Source organism: Microtus oregoni, unplaced genomic scaffold (genome assembly GCF_018167655.1).
Source record: "Microtus oregoni isolate MIOR12 unplaced genomic scaffold, Mior012 000009F_ref0000495, whole genome shotgun sequence".
NCBI lineage: Eukaryota > Metazoa > Chordata > Mammalia > Rodentia > Cricetidae > Microtus > Microtus oregoni.
In genome coordinates, this window is record NW_024543068.1 from 16,839,543 (window position 1) to 16,858,501 (window position 18,959).

At 52.0% G+C, this 18,959-nt stretch overlaps 1 protein-coding gene across 2 annotated transcripts in view; it reads right to left on the reverse strand.

The window, feature by feature from the left end:
* Galnt16 (polypeptide N-acetylgalactosaminyltransferase 16) overlaps nt 1–18,959 on the reverse strand; it is an 84,646-nt gene that overhangs the window by 18,129 nt on the left and 47,558 nt on the right. For both annotated transcript variants that reach the window (XM_041658616.1, XM_041658614.1), the window contains 8 exons: nt 14,950–15,107; nt 11,566–11,664; nt 10,940–11,007; nt 9,707–9,772; nt 7,574–7,695; nt 5,659–5,746; nt 3,361–3,445; nt 2,960–3,063 (listed from right to left, as the gene is read on the reverse strand). In XM_041658616.1, coding sequence (XP_041514550.1) covers nt 2,960–3,063; nt 3,361–3,445; nt 5,659–5,746; nt 7,574–7,695; nt 9,707–9,772; nt 10,940–11,007; nt 11,566–11,664; nt 14,950–15,107 — 790 coding nt within the window. The remainder of the gene's footprint in view (nt 1–2,959; nt 3,064–3,360; nt 3,446–5,658; nt 5,747–7,573; nt 7,696–9,706; nt 9,773–10,939; nt 11,008–11,565; nt 11,665–14,949; nt 15,108–18,959) is intronic.

Sequence of the window (18,959 nt, forward strand, 5' to 3'; positions counted from 1 at the left end):
CGCTCACATGCTTACGTATGTGCGTATGGAGGGAGCAAAGCTCCTGAAAGCAGGAAACAAAAAATGACAAGTAACCAAGAGCGTGTGACAAACAGGTAGCACGTGGGAGGGTGACAAGGGTAAGGTGGGGCAGAGAGGGACAGTGGGGTGGGGGTGGGCACTCTACATTTTTAATGAAGATTGCACAAGAATTTTTCTTTCCTTATCTTATTTTGTAGGTGTGTGGGTGTTTTGCTTGCATGTATGTCTGTATACTAGATGCACGTCTGATGCTCAAAGAAGCCAGAAGGTAGTGTTAGATCCCCTGGAACTGGGGTTACAGACTGTTGTGAGCTGCCATCTGGATGCTGGGAATCAAACCTGGGTCGTCTGGAAGAGCAGTCAGTGCTCCTAACCATTGAGTCATCTCTCCAGGCCCTGATTTGAGAAAGTTTCAACACTAGAGGGTAGATCTGAAATAGGCCGTGCAACTCTCAGGGGAAGAATTTTCCAGAAGCCCCAAAACCCAGAGGAACAGGCATGGCCTATGAGTTCAGGGTAACAAAGGCCAGTTGAGCAAGGCAGGGCCTGAAAAGAGGAAGGTGAGGGTGGTGTTCATGCTTGGGTTTCCAGGAAGAGCCTAGGAGCCAGCAGGAGGCCTCTGGGTGTCCTGTGAAGGACATGGGAATCCCTGCAAAGTTTGAGCAGAGGAAGAAACCCTAGGATAACTTCCAAGGTTTTTGGATCTGCCAGCTCCATTCCAGGTGGCCTCTGAGCTCCTGCCTCTTAGGACACAGGAGCATGACTCAGTTTGGGTGGCTCCTGTCTTCTAAGAAAGGAAAAAGAATTAAAAAGCCAAAGCCATCAGAGATAGAAGTCTTGGGACTCAAAACTGGCCCGGCAGCTGACCCTCTGAGGGCCGCAGCCAGCCTAGACATTTCTTTGAATTTCTTCTGAGGAACAGAACCCTGGCCAGAACCTCGCCTCAGCTCTGCCTTTCAAGTTCTCCAGGCGGGGAGCTCTGGCCTTAGGCAGAGTTTGAAGTGAGCTGTTTGATCATTCACAGGTTTCTCTGTCAGTTCCCAGTCTGAAGAAACAGAGAAAGGAAGGGAGGGAGAAGAGTCTGCCTGCGGGAAGGCTGGGCCTTTTCCAGTCTGTCGGGCCTGCCATGGCTTCACAGCAATACTGTTTTGCCAAAGCTGCCTTCAGGCAGAGACGGGTTACAAAGCAGGTCACTACACTCCAAACACACGAAATGTGTGAGGATACAAGGGCCACTGTGCCCCGGGTCACAGACGTTATCCTGTTGAGAGCTGCCTGTCCACGTTGAGGATAATCTGAGAGGAGAAAATCCTGAGCCTATTTCCACTTGGTTCCTCAGGCCCTCTGTGCACCTGTTTCCCTGGTGAGGCAAGAGAGGACAAGGCCCACCTCCTAACATCTCACACAGGCCTTGCGAGTACCTCCCAGCCCCTCAGGGCTCTGCTGTGGACACCGGTGACATGTGGCAGCACTATTACTCGTGACCTAGTGTCACTGGGGTGAGAGGGCACCAATCCCACCCACCACTCCAGAAACCTGGTCAGGTGGGAAAGGAGACCATGAGAGGAGCTTCCCGAGCAGGGCCACAGAACTACCCTTGCTCCCGAGGACCCTGGGATAGCTCTCTGCCCGGCCTGGGTTCTCTGTTTAGGAGGCTCCTGTTTATACTGAATAAGCCCAAGTACTTCCTGCCCTGGATGTCCAGGTTCAGCCAGCAGGAGGCAGCAGCAGATAGAGATTGGTGAGAGATCACACACACACACACACACACACACACACACACACACACACCCCGCAACAAACCCCTCCACCCCCACACCACCGCCCACACTGCCTGTCACGGGTGTTTCCTTCCCCATCTCTCACATGTGCAAGTAGCTAGCTACGGCTCCCTGTGACCGCAGTGCGCCCCTGGACTGTGCTGGCCAGGCTTGCTGTCTGGCCCACATTGTGTGGGTCCTCGGTGAACACCCACGCAGCAGGGGTCTGCATTTGCACCCTGCTGGGGCCTAGCCTAAGAAACCCAATCTTGTGCCCATTTTACCAGCACCCTGGGAAGCAGGGGTTTCTCCCCGTTTTTCCCAAGTGAATAAACTGAGGCTTCCAAAGTTGACTGCTTCTCCCAGTGAGCCAGATCACTTATACTGGAGCCTGGGCCCCAGCCTCACGTGGTGACTTCACCAAGGCGCTCTGAGGCAGCGGGGCAAACCACTCCCTCTCTTGTTCTGTTCCATCTCCCTCTAGCTGTTCCAGGCAGCTCAGGAGTTCCCTTCCCCGGGGTTGACGGTTCATGGCCACAGCTTCAGTCATTACATTCAGGACAAGCTCTGAAGGAAACTGGGTCCCAACGAGGTTTCATTTGCCCAGAATCAAACAGACTGAAGAAGCCAAGCCAAGGCCTGTACCCAGGCCTGCCGTGCCTACGTGTGACCAGCATGCCTTGCTGCATATTCCCTATCCCTTCCCTAGAGAAACAGTCACACAGGTGAGCTGTATTCGGCCAGGCACGTGTTCCTACATACACGCCTAGCCATCTGGCCACACGCTCCCCTGGACACCTCAACTTCTTTGTCTATTTGAGTGGATTGGTGCCTGATTAAAAATCAGTGAAACGGGGACGATTACCTCAGAGGGTCCTTATGATGGTTAAATGACAAGACAAGCGTCACATCTTCAAGACCAGGGCCTCAAATGCAGACTGTGCTGAACTAGTAGTATTGCTCTTGAGGTTTTTTTTTCTTTCTTTATTATGTATACAATAGTCTGTCTGCAGGCCAGAAGAGGACACCAGACCTCATTACAGATGGTTGTGAGCCACCATGTGGTTGCCGGGAATTGAACTCAAGACCTTTGGAAGAGCATGCAATGCTCTTAACCACTGAGCCATCTCTCCAGCCCCTGCTCTTGAGTTTTTAACCATAATTATTTATTGACTCACCGAAATTCTCTCCTCCCCAGATGTCCATCTGGGCGTCATACTTTCCCAAGTGATTAAACCAGGACCTGTCAATCACGAAGATTCCTCCAGCTATAACGGGTGTCCTAGGGGTGGGTGGGGTGGACAGAGAGTGAAGTGCAATCATGAAACCAGGAACCTTTCTTCTGGACCCAACTTCCTACCTGCAAAGTCCCTGGGACAAGAGGCCTGGCCAGCTCAGAGCCCTCACAACTATTCCCATGATCTCGTTCCTCTCTGTCCCTACAGGCGGGTCTGACAGCCCCGACAGAGACACCTAGACTAGGCACCCTTGGGAGCCCTGGGGATGATACACCCTCCCAAGAGCCTCCCAGGCCCTGATGCAGGAAGGAGGGGGCCCTTCAGAGGTCAAGCAGCCTGACCTGATGGGCTTGGTGGGGTCTGTCCGGGTCATCTTCTGCTCCAGTGGGATCTGTTCCCACTTGAAATGCAGACTCCAGTCGAATCCTACAGGCAAAGCAAGGTGAGGGTAGGTTCAGGGAAGAGCCTGTTGAGGGCTCTGGACCTTACCCTCTGCCCTTCTGTCTCTTTTGGTCAGAGCAGGGTGGCAGAAGCTACTGTTTGTCACTCACATGAAGACCTGTGCCTACCTCAAGTGCTGCTGACCTACTGACCACACAAATACCACAAAGTGTATGATGTGTGCACAGAGATCCGCAGTACTAAAAATGAAGTCAGATAAAAAAAAAATTAAAAAAAAAGAAAAAAAATAAAGTCAGATGAGGTGTCCATATCATATTAAGGTCAGTCGGCACGGCTCACCCACGGGTTGGTTTTTTGACTAGATATCTGACTGAAGGCGACAATCCATACCAACATCTGAGGAATAGGAATTCCAGGCGGGGGCAGCAGCAACTGGGTGGTGGTTTGAACGAGAATGAAGTCAGTGGGCTTCTATATCTGAATGCATGGTTCCTAGTTGGGACTCTTTGGTAAAGATCAGGAGGTGTAGCCTTGCTGGAGGAAGTGTTTCACTGGGGGTAGGCTTTGAGGTTTTAAAAGTCCACGCCGCCTCTTGTTTGTAGATCAGTTGTTAGCTCTCAGCTACTGCTCCAGCGCCATACCTGCCTGCCTGCCGCCCTGCTTTCCACCATGATGGTTACAGACTCATCCTCTTGAACCAGAGTTCCAAATTAAATGCTTTCTTTTATATGTGGCTTTGGTCATGGTCTATTGTCACAGCAATTGAAAGGTAACCAAAGCAAAGTACAAAGGTTCTGAGGTGACTTCCCAGAGGGAGACGGCTGGCTTCCCTTAAACTCTTACCCAACTCCGAGGTCTAACTCCTTGTTGGGTCCACTTACTGGGTAACCATGCCCTAAAGAAGAACCACCCCTCTTGCCCCTTAGCTCCCAGTAACAGACACTCTAGAGCAGGGGCATCCAACAGAACTTTCTGTAACAACAGACATGATTTATATCTGTATGGTTCAGGGGGTCACCGAAACCTTTTGTGGCTGCCAAAGCTTCATGTGGGTTAAACACTTGATATGTAGCCAGGACATCTAAAGAATTTAAGCGTAAATCTTATTTAATTTTAATTAATTTAAAGGGCCACATGTGGCTACTGTCATCTGGAGTGGACAGCCCAGTGCCAGGGTTCATAGCTGTCCAAAGGGATAATAATTATTGGATAATCACCAAGCCACGCCATACGCGCCATAGAAAAGCATCCCGCAGGGGCTAGAGCAGAGCTTCTCGACCTTCCTAAGATTATGATACTTGAATACTGCTCCTTATGCTATGGTGACCCCAACCATAAAATGATTTTCATTGCTTCTTTATATCTTTAATTTTGCTACAGTTACAAATTGTAATGTAAAGATCTGACATGCCATCCCAGAGGGGTTGTGACCCACAGGTTGAGAACCACTGGGCTAGCGAGATGGCTCAGCAGTTAGGAGCATTTGAGGCTCTTCAGAGGACCCAGCTTCCATTCCCAGCATGCACACAGTGGTTCCCAACCACTGGTAACTCCAGTTTCAGAGGATCGGATGCCCTCGTCTGGCCTCTGTGGACATTGCGTGCATATGGGTACACATGCACATGCATAAAATATAAATAAATGAATTAATATTTTAAAAACCAGTCCAGGAGTTACATGGAGAAAAAAAAACAACATGAGGTTAATTTGAATGAAATGGTCTTAAGACAGTCCATCTAAAACATTTCAGCATGCAATCCAAACAGAACACCGGAGAGATCGCTTGCATCTGTGCACAGTAAAGTCCTAACCACTGCTGAGGGTTTTATATGCTTAACAGCCCATGGCCAATCTGACCAGCTGCTTCAAGGCTCACTGGCAAGTGTGGTGAGCAGCTGCTGTGACAGCCTGGGGGCCGTGTGCTAAGAATTCAGGCAAGGCCACAGGCTCTTGCTCTTCCTGTCCAGACAACGTCTGCTCTCCAGCAAGACTCCCCTGGGCCTTTGGCCAAGCTCTCTGTGCCAGCAGCCCTGGGGAGGGGAGGGAATGATGAATGACTGGCTAGCCCCACCTCTGACTGTGTGAAGCACTTCCAACCCAGGCCTCTCCTTGTCCCTCCTCATTTTCCCTCTGTGGGGAAGGATTGGCAGTGTGAGACTCAGGGGAGATCACTCGAACCAGGGCTTTCGCCTGCCTCCTTCCAAGCCTGGATGCCCTCTCTGAGGAGCAGGACCCACCTCCTCGAAGATCTGCAGATGCTGCTAAGTAGGCGAAATTGTCCAGGCTGATGACGTCAATGATGGGGCTCAACACACGGGTGTGGTCCTGGAAGAGGAGGATGAGAAGGTGTGAGGTCAGGGACCTCTGTACAAAGAGGCCCGGCTGCATGCTCTGAAGAGGGACCTCTGGAACACGGGGTGTCACAGCCTCCCCGGGCTCCTGGAACATCCCAGAGGCTGGACTAGATCACCACACACACCACGTTGCAGGCACAGCGCTGCTCTCCCAGGCTCTTCCTCTTGAGTAATTTTGAGCCCTTTGGGGATGTCACCTGCTCTGTACCTTCCCTGACAGCTTGCAGGATGCCTTCCTCTCCCCATTATGGTCTAGAGGGGACAACAGCTCTGTCGCTGCACGGATGGCCTCTTTGGCTGCAGTTCGGGCTCTTCTGCTCACTGTTATTCACCTCTCTACCTTCTGGAGTTGAGTCTCCCCAAATGGACACCGACAGCATAGGGCCAGGGACTTTATGGTTCCACTTTAAAGTCAGTCACTTCCCAGGACACAAATCCAATTTCAATTTTTTAAAACATTTTTTAATTAATTAATTTTTTTAGGTGCACTGGTGTTTTGCCATGGGTGTTGGGTCCCCTGAAACTGGAATTACAGACAGTTGCTAGCTGCCATCTGGGTGCTGGGAATTGAACCCAGGTCCTCTGGAAGAACAACCAGTGCTCTTAACCACTGAGCCATCTCTCCAACTCCCCACAAATCCAATTTCAAAACATCAGTGTATAATACAAACCTCCATGATTTCTTGAGCTGGGGGTAAATCATATTGTACACCCCAGGAACACCTAATCCCACTTGGTAGGCCCTTTTAGCACTCCATCGAGGGGCACAGATTAGAGCCTCCCTGCTTTCGACTCTAATTTTCTCTGAACCAGATGTGATGATACACACTCATTTAATCCAGCACTCAGAAGGCTGAGGCAGAGGATGGTGTGTTTGTCAAGGACAGCCTAGGCTATCCAGTGAGACAACAATAACAAAACCACTCTTTAAAGAAGTCTCTTAGAGGAGCTAGAGAGATGGTTTTGTGGTTAAGTACTGGCTACTCTACCAGAGGAGCAGGGTTTCAATTCCCAGCACCCACAGGGCAGCTCACAAGTGTCTATAACTCTAATTCTAGAGGATCTGACCCCTCACACAGACATACATGCAAGCAAAACACCAATCAATGCTCAAAAAATAAAAATAAATAAATTAAAAAATTCTCTTTACATATATTTTTATCTATCTGCTTACCCGCCTACCTATTTATATATGTATATGCATGAGCATTCCAGAGCATGAACGCGGAAGCCAAAAACTTTTTCCTCTTCTTCCTTCTCCCTCTTCTTCCCTTTTTCCTCTCACTATGTAGCCCAAGTTGGTCTGGACTCATGATCCTCCTGCCTCAGCTTCGAGAGTTTGGGGAGTATAGGCACACGTGACCACACCCAGCTGGGGCTATCTCCCTCCTTCTTTTCTGCCATCTCCTTCTGATGAGCAGCAGGCATATGGCAGGAGCCTCCTGCTCCCTCTTCTTTCTTGAATTCCAGTCTATCCTGCTTCTGTCTGGCTTTCCAGCCTGGCCACAAACTCCCCCAGCCCAGGACTCTGTCTTTCTAGGGAGATGAGTGGCACCCCTCACAGCGTGAGCTTCTTGGCTCGCCAAACTTCCATGCAGTGTGATTCTCACACCCGCAGCGGGGACAAATGTGACAATTATCCCTGTTTTCGGGTGAGGCAGCGGGGGTGGGGGGGGGGGTGGGAGGGGTGGAGTCTCTCAGGGAAAGCAAACCCTGAGGCCCCCTACAGTGCTAGCCTAGCTCCCCAGATAGTGAGGTCTGGGAGCACCAAGGGCATCTCCGGAAGGGTCCAGCTCACCTCCATCACCCGCTGCAGCATGGGCTGCAGCCACTCCACGTTCACCTCGCAGTGACTATCTAGAAAGGTGAGAACTGTGGCTCCTGCTACATCTGCCCCGCGAACCCGGGAGCGGATCAGCCCTGCAAAAGAAAGGAAAGGGGTTGAGCCAAGAGCCTACCGGTATCCCCCAAAGTCCCAGGGCCCTCCTGCTTCAGGGGCTGAGGTTCTGAGCTGTCGCCGCTGGCCACTTCTTCGGGCCTCCATTTGCTGTCCTCCTTGTCTCTCTCCCCTTCCTGGTCCCCCAGCGACAGTCCCCAAGTGACCACGATGCTCTAGATGCAGATGGGCAGTCAGGCTAAGCGAGGGGGACTGTAGCTTGGTGCTGACAGACCAGATGACAAAACCTTCCTGGTTCCCTCCAGCTGCGCAGCCAGATGTGACAGGGAGAGAATCTTGACTGAGCAGGGCTTGAGTTTGTACGCCAGCCCTCACTCGCTTTGAGTATGTTGTTTAATCTCTCTGAGCCTCACCGAGTTTTCTCCCTCCCTTCCTCCATCTTTCCCTCCCTTTCTTTCCTTCTTTCTTTGCCCCTTTTTTCTCTCTTTTCTTTCTTCAGTCCTGGGGAGCAAACACGGGGTCTTGTACACGCCAGACAAACACTCTTCCACTGAGCTATATACCCACCCCTATGCCTCAGTTCCTCACCTATAAGATTAAAAACCACCATAGCCCAGCCTGTCACTTCACACAGCAGAACAAAGGGAGTGCCTGACACCAGAGAGACCAAGTGCATCAGGTTTTTCTCTCCCATCTCCGTTTCCTGATGGTTTCACTAGCTGCTTGCTAACCTGATTGCCTAGGCCCTTCTGCTGAGAGCTGGGAGGGGAAGGGTCTGTCTGCCAGGATAGCAGAGGCCCAGCTGGTTCTGCCCTGGCCAGAGCAACCACCCACGTCCTGTGAACTGTGGGAAGGGAAGGGCCTCATGCTGAAACCTCTGGATATAGGTCACTTTCCGGACAGACTTCCCTGGCCACACCTTTGTTCTTTACTCTGCCTATAACTAAGTGCCCATCTGCCCAAAGGGCCTACATCCTGCCTTTCTACTTAAAGGTATGGGAAAAGCATCTGCCCATAAATTTTCATTCACTGTTGGCAAAACCCCAGGACAACATGTCCCCAAGCCTGATAGTCCCTGCTGTACAGTGGCTGGAGAGACAGTTTGAAGGTTCCATTCACCAGTGTCCTTACGGCTCCTAGGCTGAAATGGCCTTTCTTCTATAATATCTATCACATATCTCTCTCACTCAAAACCTCTGTGGCTATCTGCCTTATCAATTCTAAGCGTGTTCTGGCTTTTCAAGGTCCTCTTTCATCTCAACCCACTGTCTACAGCCCCTGTTGACTAGGTGTGAGCTCTCACAGGAAGGAAGAACACCTAGAGGGGAACTAAAAGACCGGCCTTCGAGTATGTCACAGGCTGGAATCCCGGCCCCTCTATTCACCACCTTTGGCAATTATGGTATCTCAGCTCTCTGCAGGCAGAACAGGAACAATGGCTGTCACGACTATGTTGAGAGCATCAGCAAAGACAATGCCTGCAGCCCTCCAGGGAAGAGGCACTGCTAGCATCAATGTGTAGCTGTCAGCTCCCGCCTCTGACTGCAGAGTGCTCGGCCTGCCACGTCCTCCCTTGCATGCGGTGCCTGCTACTCCTCCACAGACATCCCTCCTGCTCAACCTGCTCCCTCTCCTCCTTCACATTCTTTACAGGAGCATAACCGGCCCATGGTGAGGCTCATTCTGATCCCCTGGGCACACACTAAACACTCCGAGGACAGCAACTGTGCTTGGGACTTCTCTTGTGTCCCCTAGATGCCTGGACGCTATACTGTGCCATCACAGATGCTCCAAAACACCCTTTGATCGGTCATGCCTTTTTTCTTCCCTTTGGCTTTCGCAGGGCCTTCCACCACAAGGCTCTTGTTCATCCCAACAGCAGCCTTGTAAGGCAGGAGAGTGCCAGCGCTGCCCCATTTCTCAGAAGAGACAACCAAGGCAGCCAGGCAGCATTTAGGGTAGCACAGTGCCCAGCAGGAGTGGGGAGACCACCATGACACAGTTCCAGGGTAGGAACCCGTATCCAGCACTCACCTTCTCGCCTGTCATTGCGAAGGCACTTGACCTTGGGGATCCTGGTCAGAAGCAAACAGTCTTCAGCTGAGGGCAAAGGGGAGTAAGGCAAGCGCATTTAGATACAGGCATCAGATCATACCGGCATCATGGCTGAAAGATAGCCCTGTCCCTACTCCTCGGCCAGGTGAGGAGCAGGTGAGTGTCTATGAACCCAATTCTAGCCCAGCGGGTACCAGAGAGCATCTGCTATATTTAAGGGACTCTTCTTCCTATGGAAGTCATAATTCTAAAGGATGCTGTGAATACTGTCCCAGGTGTGTGTGTGTGCACGCGCTTGCGCGCATACCTATGTCTCTCTGTGTGTCTGTGTACATAGGTGTGTATCTATCTGTGTCTCTGTGTGTGTGTCTATGTCTCTCTGTGTGTGTATGTGTATGCCTGCTGTCTCTGTGTCTCGGTGTGTGTATGTGTGTGTGTCTGTCTGTCTGTGTCTCTGTGTGTGTCTGTGTCTCTCTGTGTCTGTGTGTGTGTGTCTGTGAAAGTCCACTTGCCCACGTGTGCAGGCATGGAGTTCTCAGACGTCTTCCTCTTTGTCCTTGACCTTATTTTCTGAGACAGGCTTTTTCCCTGAACTTGGAACTCACAGTTTTGTAGACTGTCTGGCCAGTGAGGCACCTACCACCCACCCATCTCATTCTCCTGAGCACTAGGTGACAGATGTGTACTCTGGTGCTTGGCTTTTTACATGGGCGCTTCATCTCTAAACTCAGGTACTCAGGCTTGTACAGTGAGCACTTTATCTGCCAAGGCATCCCTCAGCCCCACTGGGTCAGGTTTTTTTGGTTGTTTGTTTTATTTTTTAATGTCCTATCATGAATGTATCTTTTGTTTGTTTGTTTAGTTTTTTTGAGATGGAGTTTCTCTGTGTAACAGTCCTAGCTGTCCTGGAACTAGTCCTTGGAGTCCAAGCTGGCCTTGACCTCACAGAGATCCTCCTGCCTCTGCCTTACGAGTGCTAGAATTAAAGGCGTGTGCCACCACTGCCCAGCATGAGTGTGCATTTAAACAATGCCACTCTTGCCCTTTGTTGTGTGCTAGGATGGGAAACATCTTAGAAAAGACCAAAGAGTCCCTTCTTGACAGAGGTCAGTGTGAGAGGACCAGGATGGCTGCAGAGAGCTCATCTCAGCATTTTGGGGGACAGAGAGGACGGGGCGTGGAGCGGCACACCAAAGGAAGATGAACACTTACGATCTGAACTGAAGTCGTCCACTAAAATGATTTCCTGGATCAAGTTGGCAGGAGTTCTGTTCAGAACACTGGAGCGGCGGTGGGAACAGAACAGCGGAGTCAGTCTCTCTTACACGTCCCTGTAAAAGCGTCTCCCACCACGGGGGCTCCTGCTGGCCTCCAAGGATGCCCAAGCCTCATCTCTCTAAGAAATGCCACTGGGCACTCCTTTCCGAGTCCCATTTTCATCTAAGTGTATTGGGGAAGTGGGATTGGGGCAGGCTAAACTTGCCTACAAGCTCAAGCTCAGTTTGAGGGCAGAAGGGCCAGACTCTTTGATTCTGTAACAGATATCTGCTGTGCTGATACTCACCTTTCTAAGGCCTCATGGCCATCGCTGCCTCCCTCCACTCAAGAGACTGTTGAAATGTCTACCCTTGTTTGACCTTGGGTTTGCCTGTTGTTGACTTCTGGGGTCTCCCAGAACATTCACCAGGCCCAGCTTCTCAGAAGGACAAGACCTACCCTCCCAATGCTCATGGTTTCCCCGCTGTCTGCAGACCATCCCTAGCAACAAGGTCCTGTCTAGTCAGAAACTTCAGGAGCCACCTGAGACCTCATGGGGGCAGAGCCACGCAGGGTCTTACCTCTTCACTGTGCGCAGGAGTGTGGAGCGGGCCTCATTGTGGAAGGTGATGATGACACTGGTGGCTGGCAGGTTCGAGGAATAGGTCAAGGATGGACAACTGGGAAGAGGGCAGGGAGTCAGAGGCAAGCGGGGGCGGGGAGCACGCTTAGGCAGCTCAGTGCTTTTCTATATCCACTTGGCTGTGCCCTGGGACAGCTTTATAAGGTGGAGGAGACAAGCCCACCTCTCACGACATGATGGTCCATCCCACATGGACCCAGCACCTACATGCTGCCTGGCCTGAGGTCCAGGAAGGAAGCAGCAGATTGAGGGAGCGTCCATGCTGCCTGGCCTGGGGTCCAGGAAGGAAGCAGCAGATTGAGGGAGCGTCCCAAGTCGGGGGGGGGGGGGGTGTTCTTCACCAAAGACCTAAAGTACCAAACACACATGTGCTGCACTGCCTTTTGGGGAGGGATCAGGTTTAGGTGTAGGTCCCAGGATACAGGAGCCAAATAGCAATGCCACTGATGGGGTAGGGTAGGAAGACAAGGTGGTGGGGGGGAGAAAGCCATCTTCCTTTTGCCTTCTCACACCCTGGTGTTTTTCTCCTTCCTGTCTCCCAGCTCTGGTATACGGCCAGGAATGCTTCCCACTCTGCCTGCAGGGTGGGAGTAGAGGGACTTCCCTCCCACTCTCCACTCTCTGGATCTCTGTAGCACTAACAGCCCTGCAAGAGCCATCAGGCAGGGGCAAACCTGCAGGCTAAGCGGCTTCCCAGAAGACACCAAGGGCAGTTCTTGCTACTCCGCTCCCTCCTCGGCAGCCCTGGGCTCCCCGACCTATCTTTGGACCCCTGATTCCTGTTCCTCAGCAAGAGGAATTAAAAACCTCCATTCCTGTCGCCCTTCCTCCCTATCGTGTCTGTAAATGTATTCATTCCGGGCTCCAAACCGCTGGAAGGCAGCCGCCTCCACTGGTTTTCCTAAGCGATGTTCTTTATTACAATCGCTCCAGACAGCCCCAGCAATGACTATTTTTTCATTACAGCACTCACTCCACTGACAGTTGCTCACAGCCTGAATTCCCAGGCCCAGACCCTGCCCTGCAGAGAGGCCGGGTCAGACAGGCAGGGAGTCTCACTGGAGTGAGACCTCAGGGAACGACCCTGAAGAGCTTTAAAATATCTCTCTTTGAAAGGGTTGTGGGGGAGGGGTATTCTCTGCCCCCAGAAGCCAGGCTGCTCCCGAAGGGGCGAGGATCTGGGAAATGGCCCAAGTTTGATTAGCTGGAAAGCAGCCTTCTCTTGGTGCCTAGCCTTGGAACACAGACCTGGGCTCCAGTTCTTGGTCCTTGTCCCCAGCCATCACATGTCTAAGGAGAGAAACTGGATAACAGCATCTTTCTCTCCTTGCAGGAGGCAAACCTCCTACACTTGTCTGGAGGGCAGACATGAACCTCCCACACACTCAGATTCTCCTGGGATTTAGACAGTGGGTAGGGCTGCCCAATTCCCAGGAGCCAGGAGTTGTTCAAGAGGCTGTCCATGTCTACGTTTGTGGAGGTTTTCTCATGGTCCTAACAAGTCAGTCTTGTGCAGTTTCCCACTCTTTGTTTCCCTTGACAACAGCATCCTAGACAGAGGCCAGGACCAGGACCTAGCCTGCAGCACGGAGTCCAGCAGAAGCTGGAGCCTGGGAAGGCAGGGTGTGCACCAGCACACGGATCGACCAGGCTAACTCCTCCTCCACTCCCTCTGCACACGAATACATGTGCACACACACATCCTGTATCACCTCTTCCCTCTGAGAGGGCCCAGCAGCAGCACAAGGTACCTCAGCAACCCACTACTGCCCTGATGTGAATAGCTCCGCCACCATCCCAAAGCCTTTTAGCTTCTCAGTGAACTGTGACTGAGAAGGTCAAGGTGGGGAGAAGTGGGGAAGGTGGGCCGAGATGGCAGTCAAGACATAGATTCTCAAAAGGCCTGAGGACTAGGTGAGCTGTGAGTAGGGCTGTCCACCAAAGGCCTTAAAGAGCAGCACATGAGCCTATGGTTCCCTGCAGTGGAGAGAGGGGAAGTTGCCCCCAGGCTGACTGACAAAGGACTGACAGGAAAGGACCCGTGAATGTTTGCTCAGCACTTGAGAGCTGAGGCAGGGAGAGAGTTGAGAGAGTTCAGGGCTAGCCTGGGGTACATACAGTGATTCCCAGGCCAGCCTGTGCTACAGTGTAAAACCTTGTCTTGCTCCATTCCCCCCCATGCACACAAAGAAAAGGAAAAGAAGGAAGGAAGACACAGGAACATTCCATACTAACTGGAGGGTAAATGAGGCCACGCACGAGGGACAGGGTTTCTGAGGAAGGAACAGAATGTTTCTGAAGGCAACGGCAGGAAGTGGAGAAGTGGCTGCAACACACAGTCTGGATGGGATATATGAGACTGAACCCAGCAAGAGGGCTGCTGCCTAGCTGGGGTCCAGGCACACTGAGGAGGGGACTGGGAAGAAACCTCATGGACCCTGGTCTAGAACCTTGCCCACCTCCCACAAGACTAAGGCACAAGACCAGACTGTATTTTCAGGGGCTGCTGGGGTGGGGTGTAGCGCACCACGTCCGTCTGCGCTTTGTGTGCTACCACACAGTTTGTGAACCGGGCAAGGGGCTGGAGATTGAAACACACAAAGACTCACAGACAGAGAGAGACAGAGGCATGGATCATCCTTGATACCAGAATGCCCCCTTTATTGTATTCAGGGGCAGCTTATATAGGGATCCTTAACTGATAGCCACGCCCCAGCCAAACCCACCAGAAACCACTCCCCTGCTATCAGGAACTCCTGAGGGTCTCGTGCTCAGAGCAGCTTCCAGCTGTCTTAGAGCAGAGGAGAACAAGTTGTATACAAGAAATTCAGGATCTGGGGGTTCACTGCTCCCAACAGTGGGGGAAGGCAAGAAAGAGATGGGGCAGCTACAGCCTCTCACCGTTAAAGGGGGCAGGGCTGGAGACCCCGCTTCAGCTATGCAGCTCACTTCCTCGGACTCTCTTGAAGTTCCCTAGCAGGCTACCCTTGCTGGGATGCCTGACTGAGGGACCGAGGGGCCCTTCTGGCTTCAACTGGGGGTTCCCTTGACCTTCCCATTGAAACCCAGAGGGCAGGAGCATATTGAGGGTGAGGTCTATTGAATGTCTAAGTCACTAGGTGGAGGATGAGGATGTCTTCCATATTTGTAAAATACACATGATTTGCATGTGTGCATGCTCACACACACAGAGACACATGAATAAAATAAATAAATGTATGGAAAAACAATAAAACACACACAAATAAAAAAAACCGAGCCAAACAACACTGGTCTTTTTTATCTCAGCTCTCCCTTCCTGTCCACACAACAGATGCCATACCTGTAATGGCGAGTGTCCCGGATGGGCCGGTCTGGGCTCAGCTTGTCACTCTCTAGCTGGTTGAAGGCATGTTGTCTGTATGGGTCCTCTCCCGGCTTCAGCTGCCTGACTGACAGGTATGCCTTCTCATCAAAACCTTTGGAGGGTGTTCCTGTCACCTGCGACAAAGGTCAGCATCAGAGAGGACCCAGGCAGGAGGGTTCCACCGGTAGTAAATGGGGGAAGATGCAGTCAGGATATGCCAGGAGTGTGCCAGCTGGGCCCTCTCATCTCTTACCCCCCCCCTTTAGAGAACTAGTAAATTATAAATCTGGATTCAAAATAGCCATTCTTGGTTTTGGAGGGGGTGTGAGCACAGGCTGTTGAGCTTGTGCACACGTGTGTGGAGGCCACAAGATGATGCTGGGTTGTTTTTGAGACACTGATCTGAAACTCACCGATTTGGCTCTATGGTTGGCCAGTGAGCTTCAGCTTGTCCTTGCCTCCTGCACTGGGGTTACAAGCACATACCACTATACCCAGCTGCTGCTTCTTCTAACTATGGTTCTGGGGATCTGATTTAAGGTCTTCAAGCTTCGTGCAGCGGGCATGCGAAGAGCTGAACTATCTCCTTAGCAACTCAAACCGGCCCTAGTTCTGAAGCCAATGCTCTCTGCTGGATATGGAGAGGGTATTTCCCAGAGTGAATCACCTGCCTAGGGTGAGGACTCCCAAGGAGACCAGAAACTGGAGCGGGTACTTTGCTGACAGACTGTCTCTTGAGAAAGCACTTGAGCCTGGCTCTGGGTTAGGCACATCCAGGCTGCCCGTGGAGAAGAGCCAGAGCTTGGACAAGCTGCTCCACAGTGTTCCCATTCACATGGAGCAGGCCATCACACGCTAATGCCCCAAGCCAGCAGGACCAAATGTATTAACACAGTGCCAGAGCGTCTCTGGGACTTCTGCTGGCTGCTTCAGCGGCCCCGTGTCTGATGCACTGGGCCCACAGGTGCTGAGTGCTAGGCGGAGAGGGATAACTGATGAACCAGCCTCATACTCCCTCACCACACCCTACCCTGGGTACCAGAGTCCCTGGACACAGGGGAAGACACATTAGAGATGAATGGATGGATACATGCAGTCTGACATCTGACATCTCATTATTTGAGCCAAACTGCAGAGCTAAGACACTACCAACTGTGACTACGTCCCAACTAAATCTTCTGCCCAAGCAACGGCCCTGGGCTGATGGAGGGAGCAGAAAAGAGAGCAAGAATTGTCCACTCACAGATCCAAAGACTTGAACGCATGCCATGTTTTACTATTTTTTAAGCACAATTCTTTACTGATTCTTTGGGAATTTTACACCATGCAGCACAACCCCGCTCACTTTCCAGTCCCTCCATGTCCACCCCTCACCCCTGCAGTATACCCCTCAAATTAATTAAAATACAAACAAACAAACAACGACAAGAAAACCACCCCGCTTCTCGTCTTTCTAACACCTCTTCATTCATCCTCGTGGCATCAGGAGTGAGGTGTGTCATGCTGTAGAGCCTTTTGTCCAATCAGCCCCACCCACAAAATATTCACCGGAATGAGCCATTGGTCTGATTCAAGGCCTCTGGTCTCTGGGACACCATCATCCCTGGACCCTCACTGAAACTCCTCCTGGACATCCTGCTGTTGGATGTTTCATCCCGAGTCATGGAAATCCTGCTGCTATCATTCCACAGGACCAGCCCCTTCCCGCGCTCCAACAGGGTCACAGATGGGGTAGATGCTAGGGTTGACCAACCCAAGACCCAGGATGTGGGTCTAGGTGGTAGCTGAGGCGTTTGGTCTGGGCCACTAGGACCGCAGCACCCTCAGGCCCTCGAGGGGCAGAGCCAGCTCCTCTAGGCCTGTGCCATAGGGGCCAGCTCTAACGTGCCCACGGTGAGGGGTGGAGCCATCTTATTCTAAAAGGGTGGTTCCCAGTATAGCAGTGGGACCTGTAGCAAGGGGGACAATTCTGCAGAGTGACGCTGGGGTCTTTCATCAAGGTTTCTATGCTCCTTGACAGCTTGCCCTCAACCTCCCTTGAAGGACTTCTAAAAGATCTGGAAGCCCCTAGTTCCTAAGTGCTGCCACCCCTTGGTACTACCATGTTCCCCAGTGGCCTCTTATCCTAGGGGCCTGCTGGGGAGCCTAGGGGCCCGAGGGGTAATCTGGTTTCCTCCAGGCCTTGTCCCAAGCTGGGTTCAGCCGCTTAGGGTGCATGCTCAGAGGTGACACAGCTGTGGCCGTGACATTCTAATATTCTGAGTCAGTGCCGTGCCAGGAAATGAACAGAAGTGGCAATGCCCCTGTGGGCTCAAAATCCATTTCAGTGAAGAAAGGAGGAAAAGCGGAGGGAGGGCGAGGGAGGGAAAGGAGTGCTCCAGCTTGAGCCCTGAGTTGCTAGAAACATCCAACCCACACACCCCCAGCTCTGAGAGTGAGAATGGGAAGGCGGTGGCATTGTGTCCTTCCCACCTGGGACAATGATGGTGCTACTGCCGGCCCCTCCCTTCCCCCAGCTCTGCAGCAGGAGAATGGAAAGAAGCCACTAGCGCATGGCTGAGGAGCTAAAATTAAAGAAAAACCGCAGAGGGAAGAGTTTTGCAAACTCCCAGAGGGAGTGTATATCACCTCATTATCCTGAAGGTTGGCCGGGGGAAATAACCCTGCTTGTTTATTGAGGACTTTTGGTCACTCTGTGGGCTTAGGAAACCTCTGAGGCTGACCCTGGGCTTGTCCACTGCTCATTCAACACTGCCTGGGAGCCAGGTGCCTACCCGCACCCTCCTAACGGTGCAAGGCCTCGGGACCCTGGGCTTAAGCTGACGAATGTTCGAACCTACACACTCACTCACTCACTCGTTCCCCAGAGCACGGCCATGTGCCCAGAAGTGGGAAGGACACTCCTGAGATTGCTCCTTGTCAGCTGCCTTCCCACGGCGCACCCAAAGCCTCCTTCAGGCCTCACAGAATGTTCTGGAAGAATGTCTAGTGAGGTTAAAGCCCTCTAGAGAGAACTCTCCCAGGCCATCAAAACCAAGTCAGTCTCAGTGTGTTCCTCAGAAAAGCCTTCTTTTCTTTCTTTATTTTTGGGGGGGGGGGGTGTTCAAGAGAGGGTTTCTCTGTAGTTTTGGAGCCTGTCCTGGAACTAGCTCTGTAGACCAGGCTGGCCTCGAATGCACAGAGCTCCGCCTCTGCCTCCTGAGTGCTGGGATTAAAGGCGCCACCACCGCTGGGTGAAAGAAGTCTTCTCACTCAAATCAGAGCTGCTGTGCAGCCCCACTCAGCTTCCTATGGACCAGGGTTTAGGGTAGACCCGCATCCTGAGAGACAGATTGCAAAGAAGGGAGCCACAGAACACAGGCCCACTCCTCAGAGGTCTCTGCTGCCCCAGCAGTCCCTGAACCAAGCAAATAAAGGGACACTGAGGATGGCAGGATGTGGCTCACGGCAGCATCATGATCTCTTACGGCTTCACTTTCCTCCCCTCAGACCATCCCAGCTGCCATGTAGATGCCACCCCAGCCCTGCAACCTCTGCTGTCTAACTCCCGTAAAGCAGCCCAGACCAGAACTCGTTTCCTTGGGGCTCTCAGACTCCTGCTTTTACCTTTGATCTTGAGACATCCGAGCCCTGTTGTGTTCTGTGCCTCTTCGTAAGTCCCCGCTTTCTTCATTCTCCTCACACTTCCCTGTGTTCCCTGTAGCATAGACAGGCACTCCCATCTCTGTCTGCCAAGCTACAAATCCAGGGTCATCCTGGTGCCACCACCTGCTCTGTAGTCTGATTTAGACCTCTGTCTTGGATGTCTCAGTTGGTCTCAGTCTCGGATTGCCCGCTTTGTTTAATGCTGGAACCTAAAGTCCACAGTGGTGCCCGGGTGATCGGCACTTTAAGACAATGGCTAAAGAACAAACGAATGAGAAACTCCCATCTCTCTGGCACTTCACCCCACATCTGAACAAATATTACACTTTGGGCAAGCAGGT